This window comes from Acanthisitta chloris, unplaced genomic scaffold (genome assembly GCF_000695815.1).
Source record: "Acanthisitta chloris isolate BGI_N310 unplaced genomic scaffold, ASM69581v1 scaffold21849, whole genome shotgun sequence".
Lineage (NCBI taxonomy): Eukaryota > Metazoa > Chordata > Aves > Passeriformes > Acanthisittidae > Acanthisitta > Acanthisitta chloris.
In genome coordinates, this window is record NW_008693352.1 from 12,168 (window position 1) to 25,472 (window position 13,305).

General features: G+C 49.1%; 1 protein-coding gene across 1 annotated transcript; it reads left to right on the plus strand.

Annotated features, from left to right (window-relative positions):
• The first annotated feature begins 1,229 nt into the window (after positions 1 to 1,229).
• Positions 1,230 to 5,886, plus strand: BATF (basic leucine zipper transcription factor, ATF-like). Its single transcript, XM_009083048.1, has 3 exons — positions 1,230 to 1,295; positions 3,065 to 3,169; positions 5,605 to 5,886. The coding sequence occupies exons 1-3, from the start codon at positions 1,230 to 1,232 to the stop codon at positions 5,806 to 5,808; spliced, it is 375 nt and encodes a 124-aa protein (XP_009081296.1). The 3' UTR covers positions 5,809 to 5,886.
• The last annotated feature ends 7,419 nt before the right edge of the window (positions 5,887 to 13,305 follow it).

The window sequence follows — 13,305 nt, forward strand, 5'->3', positions numbered from 1 at the left end:
ATGTGAGCAGGTCAGATAGCAAACAGCTCCTTCTTTGGCACTCCCTGCTCCTGCATTATCACCTCCAGAACCAGTAGCATGGGGTACCCCAAAGTACTGCTGTCCTACAAGCTGCTTGTATGTCTTCAGTCTTCTGAGGCTTGTACCACGGATGGCAGTAGTCCCACAAAGCACAGACCAGGGGCCAAACAAGGGGATGCAAAGCAGCTTCTCCTTGCTGCCACGTGCATGGGCTGATCCATAGATCCTTATGTTTACAGCACTTTAATTTGTATGCCAGGGTTGATATTTGCCTTATGGGGCAGTGGTGATGTACTAATTAATGAACGTTTTAAAGTGCTAAATTGTTTTGCTTAATAGAAAATACTAGTCCTACCAAATCCAGTCCAAACGTCCTATGATCCTGAGCCTTTCTTCTTAGATGGGACTGGTGCTTCATTGTACCCATTGAGCCATCTGCACAAGCAGTGTTTATGTGGTGCCTGCTGAGGGTACCCATCCCTTCTCCGGGACCCACGTCACTGGTGTCAAGGGTGGCAGGAGAGTGTGGGTGGGCTGTGGGGAGGTGGGTGGCTGCCTGGGAATTTCCCCAGCTCAGCTGGGGTGGCTGAGGCTGCCCGGAACTGGACTGACCTGTCTGTGCAGGGCTGGCACAGCATGCAGTGCCCCTGGAATTTCTGGGGCTCCCAGCAACACCTCCTCCGCACTGCCCTCCTTTGAGGGTCCAAGTTTCACAGCCAGAGATGGGGCTTTTCTTCCTTTCCATCTCTGCTGTTTGTCTCAGAGGAAACCCATCTCGTTGTTTTTCAACTGCCTGAAGGTGGTTTTCGGGGGTTTTTCAGGCTATTTTGAAGCTCATTTTTCCCAGATGTGCTTTTTTTCTTCTTCTTCTTTTTTTTTTTTACTTTTCTTCTTCTGTAACTTTTCTTCTTCGCCTTAAAGTTTCCGGCCATGTGACTTTCAGCTTACATCCCCGACGTTCTGAGAAACCACAGGAGGCTGAGACCTAAAGGGAAGGTGCAGAGGCTCTGAGAGGAGAGGCAGCGAAAGTGTCAGTGTGTTGGGCAGGAGGATAGCGTGCCTCTGGGACGAGTGAGAGCAGGGAAGCCAAGGACCATCTCAGGGGTGACAGAGGAGGGTAGAGGAGAGGAAGAGAAGCAAGACAGAGGGCAGGCACATCAAGAACACAAAGGAAGCTGAAGAGACCCTGGGAGCCAGAGACAGGAGCCATGCCCCACAGCTCTGACAGCAGTGATTCCAGCAGCTTCAGCCAGTCTCCCCCTCCCAGCAAGCAGGTAAAGCAGGGACCCTTCCGCAGCTCTCCCGAGCTGGAAAGTCCTTTGGGGTAGGCCATGGTTGGGCAGGAGGTAGGGTGGCACCACCACTGGCATTTTCACAGCACAGTATAGCAGAGCTTTCTAAGAATGGCTGTGGGGAGAGGGATGCAGGGCTTAGCCAAGGGCCCTGGCAGAAGCCCTGGCCACTGAGCTGGGTATGGACAGAGAGAAGGTCTGTTTACCTGGGGCTATGCCAGGGTCAGCTGAGGGACTGGGACCCCCAAACATGGTGGATCCTGCGATGGATGCTGGGCAGGCTGGAAGCTTTGGCGTGAGAGTCGGTGCTCCTGGCTATGGACCTGGGCAGCTCAGGGACATCCTGACTGCTTCCCACTTCCGTGGACAGCACTCAGGATCAAGAAAAGCCCTGCCACTTTGGGTCTGATTTCTTTTCTGTTCAGCCTCAGAGGTTTGTTTTTCATCTGTAATGCTTAACAGAGGGATTTTGTTTTGTTTCATGACATGTCTTAATGGTAAGTCTTTTGCTGGTAGATACTGACACAAATCTGAGGTATTCCCACTGCCTTTTCTGGCTAAGCTTTGTTATATCTCTCGTTCGCCATTTCTCTAGGGCTGACAACAACAGCAAGTACCTAAGACTTTGCTCAGGTGTCTTGGGGATGATCAGGGCGCATGATTTTCAGCTTGCAACCAAAGATGGGGAGGCATCCTAGTAGAATAGGGGATAAAGCACAGGGTTTTCCAAAGGATAGGGACTGGACTTGATGCAGGACATAGGAGCTGCTGTATCTGAGACAATTTCAGGGTATTGAAGGCAAGGAAGGATATAACGGTTAAGTTCAAAGAAAAAAATACCAGGGGGGAAGGGGGAGAGGATGTGGACAGACTGGTGGGCCGGGAAGATAATTTTTGTGGCTGAGTTTTGTAGTCTTGTGGAGAAGTGGTGGTGTGAATGTTAAAGAGTCCACAAAAGGGGCAGAGCAATATGAAAATAGAAGATGAAAGAGTCTGTGTGACAGTTTCAACTGTCAGAAGACAGCAGCAGGACCAGATCTCGGGAGAGAATGGCTGGTGCATGAAGCTCATGACCTGGAGCCTGGAGACCTCTATTCTCTTCTGCCCAAGGGGCTTGGAAGTGTTGCAGTCAGCATTGCAGGCATTGCTACCAAGGGACTTCCAAAAAGAGCAAGCACAGAAATCAGAGAGCTGGAGCAAATGAGATCTGGGTTAAAAACAAAAGCTCTGAACCTGTCTAGTTAAGCAAAGTAGGAGCCACATTGCAGCAAATAAAGCATGAGGGAGGAGGGTGATGAAGAGGGGAGGGACCTACAGGGATGAATGTAGGAAAACAGGCTGAATCTCTGGCAAAATGGTTTATCCAAGGAGCTGAAATGTCTGCACTGCCATTACCTTGCAGAGAGACAGGGAAGGGAAAGGTTTTCTGTACAAGAATTCAAATGATCTCTCTTCCAGAGGGAGGTGCTTACTCTGGTCCATCAAACCATATCCCAGGCCTGTGTGTAGGTGAAGAGAGAGTGGTCATTTCTCAGCTGTGCTGGCATGTCCAGTGGTATCAAATGTGCCCCTCCTGGCAGGGGGGGTGCCAAAGCATCACACATCTCTGGGCTATGGCTTTATCCTGCTGTGGAGGGTGTGTATCCCATGTCCTGTGCTTCAGTGATGCTGTGTCCCCTTGCCACCTACTGCAGTGCAGCTGACGGGCAGGGAGGGAATGTCCCAGTCATTTCCATGCCTTGTTTCCCTAGGACTCTTCTGATGACGTGAGGAAAGTCCAAAGGAGGGAGAAGAATCGCATTGCTGCCCAGAAGAGCCGCCTGAGGCAGACTCAGAAAGCAGACACACTGCACTTGGTGAGTGCTCCCACCTTTCCATGTCCTGGGCTCACATAGGAGACAATGTGCTTTTCCTCTGGGTCTTGGAGCCGAGATGCTCAGTAGAGGCAGGACAGGAGAAGTGAGGCCAGAACAGGATGTAGGAGTCAGAGAGGGCAATGAGAGCACACAGCTCAGGACTGCCTCTGATGCATGTAGCTTTGCAGCTAGATTTGAATCCATCTTTATGTCTCAGTCTTTCATTACTGATTTCCTTTCCCAGTCTCTGTTGCCTGACTCACACATAAGCTCTTTGAAAGCACAGTCTCACCTAGACTGGCTCTCCCCAGGTTTGTGATTCATGCTGTCACTTATGCAGAGGTGCAACAGCATATGAGGATGCTATTCTGTAGCACTATGGGCACCCCTGCAGCTCTTCCTGGTGTGAAGAATTAGATGTCTGCTTTTCAGGAGGGATGGTCACTTTTGGCTTTGTATATTTGAGCAGGAGCATGTAGTTAGCATCGAAGCACAGGGGCTGGACTCCTTTGCATTTTGCATGTTGATAAGTGCATTCCCATGTGTTTTGAGCCACTGCTGGGCAGTATGAAGAACACACAGCCTGCAGTGGACAGAGACCATCTTTAACCCTGTGCTGGGCTTGGCTGTCCTTTGAAAAGTGGTAGTTGGGCTCATGTTCAAAAAAACATCCTTTGACTTAGCAGTGTTCATATTTCTCCATATTCCCATTTTTGGCAATATTTCTTAAGAATCCAGTCCTGAGCTTTCCTCCTTACATTGTGCCATCGGTCCATGGTTGGAGCTGGGTTTAAGACAGAGATTTCACTCTTCTCAGTAGCTGATGATCCTTCTAGAGCTGACATGGCTCTAACCTGACTACATTACATCTATTAGCAGCAATGGCTCTGGGTGACTGTACCTGAGAGGGATGAAGAAACACCCTTTCCTTGAGGTCAGTGCTCTCTCCAAGGTAATTCTAGAGGTAGATATGGGCTCTGATCTTCCCCCAGGAAAATCCTGCCTAGCTGTTCACCAAGAAGAATTGGACTGTCTTTCTTAGAGCAGATGACAAATCACTTGCTTACGAGACTACTACTGCTCAGCTAGCATTGATAGCACACAGTCCTTGCCTTCCCATGTGTATGGGATTAAGGGGGCTAAGCCCAGTTTGGATCCTGGCTGGCAGATGAAATAAATGCAGAGAGGCAAGTAGAGGAAGGATGCTGAATTTCTACTAGGTTTTTTTTCAATTCCTGGTGGACAGTGACCCCCTACTGCTCCTGAGTTGATTCCCTCTGTGCCCTTCAATTTTGGTTGATGCTGCATTAGGGACATTGCTTCTGCCCAGAAAAGCATGGCTCAGTTTAAGCTATGGTGGTATGCAAGGAGCCAGTATCTCCATCTGCCCCAGGGTTTTGTAGCTTGTCTTTTGAGGGGAATGAGTCATGGGGAGGCTCCCACCCCCTGGGTGATTCCCATCAATTCCTGAGTTTGACAACTGTCATGATTTCCAAAGCATTTGGTCGCATCTGAGAGATACTGTTTGCTGTGCGAGCTCCTGCTGTGACAGCAGCGGTAACTGCTGGGTGTGTCTCAGCCTGTGTACAGAGAGTGGGCACCATCAGAAGTCAGCATGGCAGCAGAGGGGTGAGAAGAGGAATGACAAATGTGGTGGTGCAGCTTTCCAGGGCGTCAGAGTGCCGGGTCCCACTTTAGCTATCTCAGCTGAGTTTGCAGAACCTACTGCTGCATCCTCCTTCTCTCCTCTGGTCCTGCCCAGGCTGCTGGCTTCATGGCCAGTTGGTGCCTGTGATGCTCCAACCTGGAGCTGGCTGCACTTCAGCAGCAGCAGAGGTAGCAAAGGCTTCAACACTTGCAGTATCGTTGAGACAAGGCTGAGCATCATTCCTAACCCCTTTGTTGTTATTCTCATTAATAACAGTATTAATTCTGTTCTTCTGAGGCCTCAGTTTCTCTTTTCTTCTGACTCAAGCATCTCCCCCTCCTCCCCTTCGTGCCGCTGGTTTCCCCGGCTGCTAGCAGGAAGCAGTGAGTCTCTTCTTTCCAGGGCAATGACAGGTTTCCTGTGACAGGTGGTTTTCTGGTTAAATACGGCGGTTATTCAGCGCGCTCTCCCCCGGGGGCTGGGCTGCCCGGGAAGCGCCCGGAGATGTGCGTGTGCATGAGAGGGAGTGAGAAAGCCTGGGCGGGAGCAAGCCACAGTCACTTCTCGTAAACTGGGGCCGATGAGCGTGGCTGGGGCTGCCAGCATCACACCCGTACCTAGCCTGTCTGGCCAGGGGACGAGGGTGTGCCCAGGAGTGGCTCTCTGATCAATTTACCAGAAATATGTCACTCTGGAAATTCTGCTGTGCAGGACCGAAACCCCCATGTCTCTAGCTCATCCCTGCAGCTCCCACACTGAGGAAGCCCCTGTGGTCTTGTCTCCTCAGGAGAGCGAAGACTTGGAGAGGCAGAACGCTGCCCTGCGCCGGGAGATCAAGCAGCTGACAGAGGAGATGAAGCACTTCACCTCGATGCTGAGCTCCCATGAACCCCTCTGCTCCATCCTGACATCTCCACCGCCTCCAGAAGTGCTTTACGCCACACACTCCTTTCACCAGCCCCACATCAGCTCCCCACGCTTCCAGCACTGAGCTAGCCAGTAGGATGGCAGCCTGCCAGCTCCACTGATGGCAAGAGATAACTTTCTGGGGCTCGCTTTTCCACCCAAGGGAAGGAATTGGACAGATGGACATTCCTTCTTAAAGTGTGTACTTGCCTAAGATTTGCTCCCTGTGCAGAAATGGCAGAGCCACCACAAAGCATCTTTGGACAGTTTCCAGCTTGGATCTTGGGAAGAGAAGGCAGTCACAAACAGGCACCAACCCCCTTCTCTGGTGCTTGCTTGGAGATACTTACAGGAGTGTGCAGCACCAGCAGCCTCCATAGGAGCGGCTGGCTGTGGCACGCAATGGCCAGAGCTCCAGGGAGAGGAACAGGAGCACTGGTGGAGGGGAAGGTTGGAGGCCACAGAGTGTAAGGGCAAAACTGGTTTATTTTTATAAAATAAAGATTGAAAATGCTTACCTCTTTGTCTCCAAAATAGGACCTGAGTCACTTGTAAGGCCTGGCATCATACAGTGAAGACACAGGCAACAGAAGGGGAGAGCTTGGAGTCCAGGAACCAACCCTGCGTGTGCAGGGGTCTAGTCCAGAGTCAGCAACTGGTTTGTAGGGTGATGGAGTCCCTGGGGAGGACAGGACTCTCCTTGCTGCAGGGCTGGGCCTATCTAATGAGTCTGACATGCCACATAGCATCACAGGTCTCTTCCCTGCTGAGCCTCTCAGCTCCCTGCTACTGGTGGCTATGCCTCCACATGCTCCCCTTGAATTTTTGGAGGTGCACTACCATATTGTGTCAGATCACATGCAGGTGTTGGTGGGCTGCTGGAGCCTTCAGCTTGGCCAGCGGCACAGCTGGGAAGGAGCATTTGTGTCATGGAAGGAGGTGGTGATGCTGTCCTGGCATGCACAGGAGAAGCAGGACCTAGCAGGACTCTTGCTCCAAGTCACGTAGCTGCAACCCACACTGTCTTCCCTTGCCCACCAGTCACAGCTCCACAAAAGGCCGCTGCACTACCTCATGCATTGAAATAGATGAAACCTGAAAGGTCAGAGAGAAGTAGATTAGTACTTCTGGGTCTGATCTACTGGAAACACAAGCCAGTTCATACAGATGGTCTCTACACCTTACACCCCACCAGCCAGCTGTCTACCTATTGGCCCCACTCTATACACAAGGCTGAAGCCCACTTGCCAGGGCAGGTCTTGTTGCTAATGGTTACTCAGGACTGCTGCCATCTTCAAGAAGCATCAGCTGCAATTTTTTTCATCAGAGTACCACAAGCAGAGCTGCTGATATAGGCTTTTAAATGAGATAAATTGACCTAATTTGTATATAACCTTCTTTCAGACACAGAGAACTGGCATATTTCCAGATGGGTTTTGGCCCATCATCATAGCCCTCAAGAATGGTTGGTAAAGTCTGTAATTTGCCATGCTATGCCTATTTTCTCTCTCTGGTTTGCACTAGCAGGATTATAACCAAATATTGCCATGCCTCAGCAAGCTGTCCTCAGGAGGGGTGCAGGTAGCACTGCAATTTCTCCTGCCATGGTCTGTTAAGAGGCTTGTGAACCTCCTGCCTCCAGTTTCTGTGCCGGCATGGGAAGCATCATGGTCAGAGCTGCCTGATGTCATCACTCTACAAAAGCAGTGCTGAGATAATGGGTGATTGCACTGGCCCCACCTGTCTGTGCAACTCTGTCCCCTGCCCTGAGGGAGATTTGCACACATAGGGAAGGATGGTGGTTATTCCAGCCAGGCAGCTGGGTTTCTGCATGCAGGACATGCAGAATACATCTACAGGAACAATTTCAATGTGTCTTGCACCACCCTCTCTGCTAGATCTCACACTAATAGGCTTCACTTCATCCATTGGTTCAACAACCAGAGCTGCTGGTTCTTTGCGCAGACCATGCTTTGAGCCACCCAGCCTACACAGGCCCTTCCCAAATTTCTTTTCTCTGGGATCTGTCCCTTTAAGCCTGGAAGAGACAACTTATTCGAGCTCTAGAGGAGCTTGTTTTTACAGGCTCTGCTTCTGCTCCTTCAGCTTCTGGTGGGTTTTCTCCCAGATTTTTCACTTGCTGTTCCTTAGGGCTCTGATGCTTCCTGTGTTACAGTCAGAGAAAAAGGCTACTGCTACTTTGCTTGGGGTTTACTGTGGAGGGCACTGCAGGCCCTAATGCTCCTCAGTGGAGGATGCCACAGAGCCCCAGCAAAGCTTGCACTGACAACATGGTGTCGCCTACAATGAGAGATCTCCATCCTTGCTGTGACCTTTGTGTTTTCTCATAGCTACAAAATGCTAAGCTTGGTTTTAGCTGCAGATACAGAAAGTCTTACCCTGATGTATATGTCACCTATGCCTACACAGACACGAAGCAAATACTTTTGCTGCAGAGCTGTCAAATTTGAGATCAGGCTGGGTGGGGTTCTGCATAATGCCCACAGAATAGATACACTACTCACTGTTAACGTCTCAGAGTTACTACTGCGACTCAGAACGAAAATAAGCATTAAGTGGTGAGACTGGGAAATAGGTTTGCAACAACATCCTCTCCAGAATCTAAACAATATTCTTGGCATCATCAGTTAAGGTGTCCTTCTTTTGCATGATTGGCTGTGAGCTGGAAGGCCTCCAAGCAGTGCTGTGCTCAGCCGTTTTGGCCAAACACTGGGTGTTTGCTGGTGCTAGGAGACATCTTTCAACCTGACTTACCTTTGCTCCAGTCCTTCCCTCAAAAACTTGATCACAGTAGATGATCTGCATGGTTTTGACCTCTCTTTGCTTCTGGTGATTGTGAGGTGTCTTGGAGACAGTCTCTCTTTCTTACGAAGAATGGTTTCCCTGGACCAACATCCTTATCACCCAAGCAACTTGGGACAACTAATCCTATCAGGGCCATAAGCCTTTTCAGAGGATGGCTAGGAAAAATATCTTTTCCTGAGGCTATTTGCAGAGCTGCACAAACTGATTGTTCAGGCTGTGAGGAAATTCCTTCACTTCTGTACTTGGTGCTGTCTCTTGCTTCCCCTTCCTGGGCTCCTGGCCTCTATTCAAGATTCCTCATGCAACCACTTTTGGTATCTACGTATCCTATTCTCTGGTGTGCCCCTCCTTGTTGTCCACAAATGAACTGTGAATGAGATTAAACTGAGGAGCTGAGGGCAGGGTCATGGCCAGGGCAATCATCTCCAATTGCTTTCCATGGTCTGCTCCTACCGGCAATCCAATTCCTTTTGAACTTCATTTCTATAGCATCTGGCATTTCGCAAGTGTTGTGTGTGTTATGTGGCCATGCCCAGCCTCCAGGAGCAGCGTGGTGATGGCAGGTCCGAGGGAAGAGGATACTTCCGAGCACACAGCTAGAGAACCCGGGGGATGGCTGGGCTTGTGGCAGCCTGTCCTATCCCAGGAGGATATCGGTGCCTTTCTATTGCGCTGCATAGTTCCTCCCTGAAAAGTTCTCTCAAAGCAGTACATAGATGAGGGCTCACAGGAGGCTGAGAGACTTTTCCAGGCAGGGAAGGCCAGGCAGGGAGGGAGACAGCTTTCCTGCGAGCACATCCTGCCTAAACACTGCGTGTGTACTGGCCTCTGCTGGGCGAAGGCTGAGCGCTCCCAGCCTGCGCCCGCACTCCTCTTGGCAGAGCCGGCTCGAAGGTTTTTAGTTAAACAAGCTATTGCCAGGCTTGGGAGGGAACTGAGAGGCTCAAGGCTGATGTGTGCGACAGCAAGGGTTGTGCAAGGCTGCCTGAAGGGGATGTCAATGTCCAGGTGGAAACACAGTGCTGTGGTCTCCCTTGGCCAAGGATCTTGTATCTTGGTCCAGGGGGCCATTCTGCTTTGCGGTCCCAGCATGTTTCCATTGCTGCATGAAGGTGTGGGGAGCCTGGCTTGGTGTCCCCATCTTTCCTAGCTCTTGGGGGGCTTACAGAGCCGTGTGCAGGCAGTGCTGGGCTGGATGTGGGGCTAAGTCCAGGAGGCATCACAGGTGGAGGGATAACAGCTACTTGCTTAAATAAGCACAGACCTGACTGCAGCTCTGATGAATTATAATCACCTTCACTGAGCCCTGAGATGAGAATGGTGGGCTTCAGTGTTTTGATACTCAGGAAACCTTTGGTAGAAGCACTTGGGCTGGATTTCTGCTCAGCAGCCATGTCCCTGGGGCTTGGCTGCAAACACACACTGGACAGAGACAGCCAGAAGCCCAGTGGTTTGGGGCTGGGGGAGCTGTAAGGGCAGGTGGAACATGACACTGGGAGACAGCTGCCACAGGTGTTTTTCAAGCTTTAGTGACCACTGCCTCCACAGTCACTTGCTAACTGGTATCTTCCCTGCAGAGAAAGCAGAGCTGTGGGCAAACATCTGTTAATACAACCACAAGGTGGAGAAGGCAAGGAGGAAACAGGAGAGTTACATTTTTCCTTTACTGCCTGGCCTGTACTGAATCTCAATGCCTCCTACGGATCACGGCGTCCTGGCAACTCTATGCAGAAGGACAGCAATTCACAAAGCAAAGAGAGTGCTGTAATCTTCTCCCTTTGCATTCCCCTTTGCATAGGCTCAGCACATTACAAGCTCTCCATATCAGCCTTTCAGGCACGCTTCTATGGTAAGATAAATAAAGATAGGACATTCAGTGCAGACATAAGCTTAACATATCTTCCCAGATGGGAAGCCCAGAGCAATCTTTTATGCCTGGTATTCCCTTTCTGCTTCATCCTCCTCAGTTTGGCTGCAGGCTCCCAATGGGGCACATGCCAAGATGGGCAGACACAGATCCAGCCAGTTACAGGGGAAGGTGCTTTCATCCTACTGTATGGGACTGTTATGAGCCCGGTTGTCATCACCATGATGCCCTTCCTCTAAATTGATTCATCTGTGAATTTTGTCTCTTGAGGGGCACCCTTCTTCGGGTGATATCCAAGCACAGTATGCATGGAGTCAAACCTAGAGGCAAATCTTCAGTTTGCCAAAGGACAGACTAAGCAGCTCTTTTGCCCAATTTCTGTAGCTCCAAAGTATTTATGCACTTGTTTTACAAATCCCATCTCAGAATTCACTTCTATTAGAGCTGCCAGCCTGCATCAGCAAGAGGATAATCTCCTGCATATTGAAGCAAAACAGCAGTCCACAAAAGAGACCCTCTCTCTGTTTCTTACAATGATCATGGTGTCCAAAGCAGCACTTGTCATACAAGAATGCTGCCTGCATGCTAATATTTCAGCACATAGAGATCAAAGAAGCTCAGGAATTACTGCAAAGAGTATTTTTATAAATCACAAGCTGTTGAGAAGAGAACAAGCAAAGCATGGCATGAAATGGTGAGACCTTCTAGCAAACAGCACTGTGCTCACTTTGTGTTCTGCTGTGGTTTTGACACCTCATCAACTAATGGTCTGGAGGGGATTTGAGCAGTGAGGCAGCAACATGTGTATATATAACACATTACATGTATATATGTTACATGTGTTATATGTATAATATGTGATTCTGCACATAAAGTTTATTTAGGTTAATCAAGAAATCTACCCAACTAAATGGTAGATAATATATATCCATCACTTGCCAGGGCAGGGTTACAACCACTGCATTAAGGTTAGTACATGAGTATGTAATTTTTCTTGCAGCTGAGGTTGCAGACATCTGCTCCTGAGAGTCCTACTGCTTCCGAGACATCCACACAGACAGACTGCACATTCCTACCAACTTCGGCACCAGTTCTGTGCTCTATCCTGAGAAGCAGCTCTGCTCACAACAGTGATGCTTTGGTGCCCTGGTCCTCAGGACTTTTCCCAGGTTTGTCTTTCTTCTTGCTGCAGTGTGAGCGTGAAGAGTGTGAAGAAGATGAACATGTATGAGTTCAGCAGTGAGCCATGCACTAGTTCAGCAGTGAGCCATGCACACTTCCAGCATTCTTTTATTGTTCATTAATGCCAGCTGCAAGCAATAGAAGATGAAAACCTTTTTTTGTGTCATTGGCATGAACTGGTATGACTCACTGAGATGGAGGCTGGAGGTTGCTGAGTAAGAAGGGTTTATACACTTCAAGCTTTGGTATTTGGGGTTAATCTGTGACCCTGATCTGTACTGGGGATGTAAATCTAGACTGTTGCTGAGTTTTGAGTCTAACTGGATCTTTTTTCGCTTCTTTTATTGTGAGCTGAACAAAGAGATCTGCATATCCCATATGTGTGCCTGGTGCATAGTAGAGGAGTAAGGTGGGTTTGCTCCAACAACAGAGCTTATGCACAGCTTTCCTTACAGCTCTCTACATCTCCCCAGCTTTTCACAAGCTGGGCTTAGATGCTAAAACAGCACAGCAGACTAACCACAGTTACAGAGTTTTTTGATTAGAGCTGGTTCTCATCCGGCTAGATCAGAGAATGGGGCAGAGCAAGTTGATATCTGGTTGCAACAGGCCATGTAGAGGTAGCATAACCGCCCTGTGTCTCGAGGGGTGTGCACTAACCATCAACTGTCACCTCTGAAGTACCACGCATACAAGTGCTTTTCCATGCTGTGCACTCCTTTTTACACTTCTTTCTTGCTGCAACAAGGCAGCTGTGAATATTAGCACTTCAGCCATGCCCTCCTGTGCACTCTTCGAAGTTCAGACCTATATGATTCATTCACACAACCATCACACCTGTCTTGGCAGGGTTAAATTAAAGCTGTGTTAAAGACAGGCTTTGAACATGGAGATTAGATTTGCAAAGAGGTGGTTAGTTCTAGTTGCTGTTGGGCAAACTCTTGAAGCTGAGGCTGGAAGGTGTTAAACTGGAACAACAGTCCTGCCCCAGACAGGGCCACAGGCAAATCACTGTAACTCTTTGTGCTCCTGTAAAATAGATGTAGGTGATGCATCCCCAGTGAAGCTGTCAGAGAGTAAAAGCTACACATGAAATGTGCTGAAGGGGAGCAAAACATTATTTCTTTTCCTTGAGTTATACTTTTGAAAGGCCTTAAACTTTGAAGGGGTTAGGTTCGGTGCTCAAAGTTAGCCAGCCCCTGCACAGCTTTAGTGGTTCTGAGGTCTGCAGTCCTCTCTAGATGAGATTTTAGATTGTGCAACTAAGCCATTGTGTTTTGTGTAGAGGAAGGTAATTTTTGGAAAATTTTGAGTGCTGCAGAGGCTTCACGTTTCACTGCTATGAATGTACAACATTGTACAAATACCCAAATCTTTACACTGGAAATGTAACAGGAAAGACTGACATGTGTTTAGGGTATCAAAATAATTGTCTATCTAATCCTTTGCATTTCACAGAATCACAGAATAATCAGAGTTGGAAGGGACCCTTGATCATCTAGTCCAACTCCTGGCCCTGCACAGGATATCCCCGATAATCACATCATGTTGATGCCGAGAAAAGCCTGGAAAAGGACTCCTCACAGACTTGTATCTCTGAGTAGCAGGTATTTGTTTATTCAGCGCTGGGCACAAGGGGGATCGCTCCACCAAACTTGTGCAAACAGGGACAAAAACGTAACAGTTTATATACACTAAATGTTCATA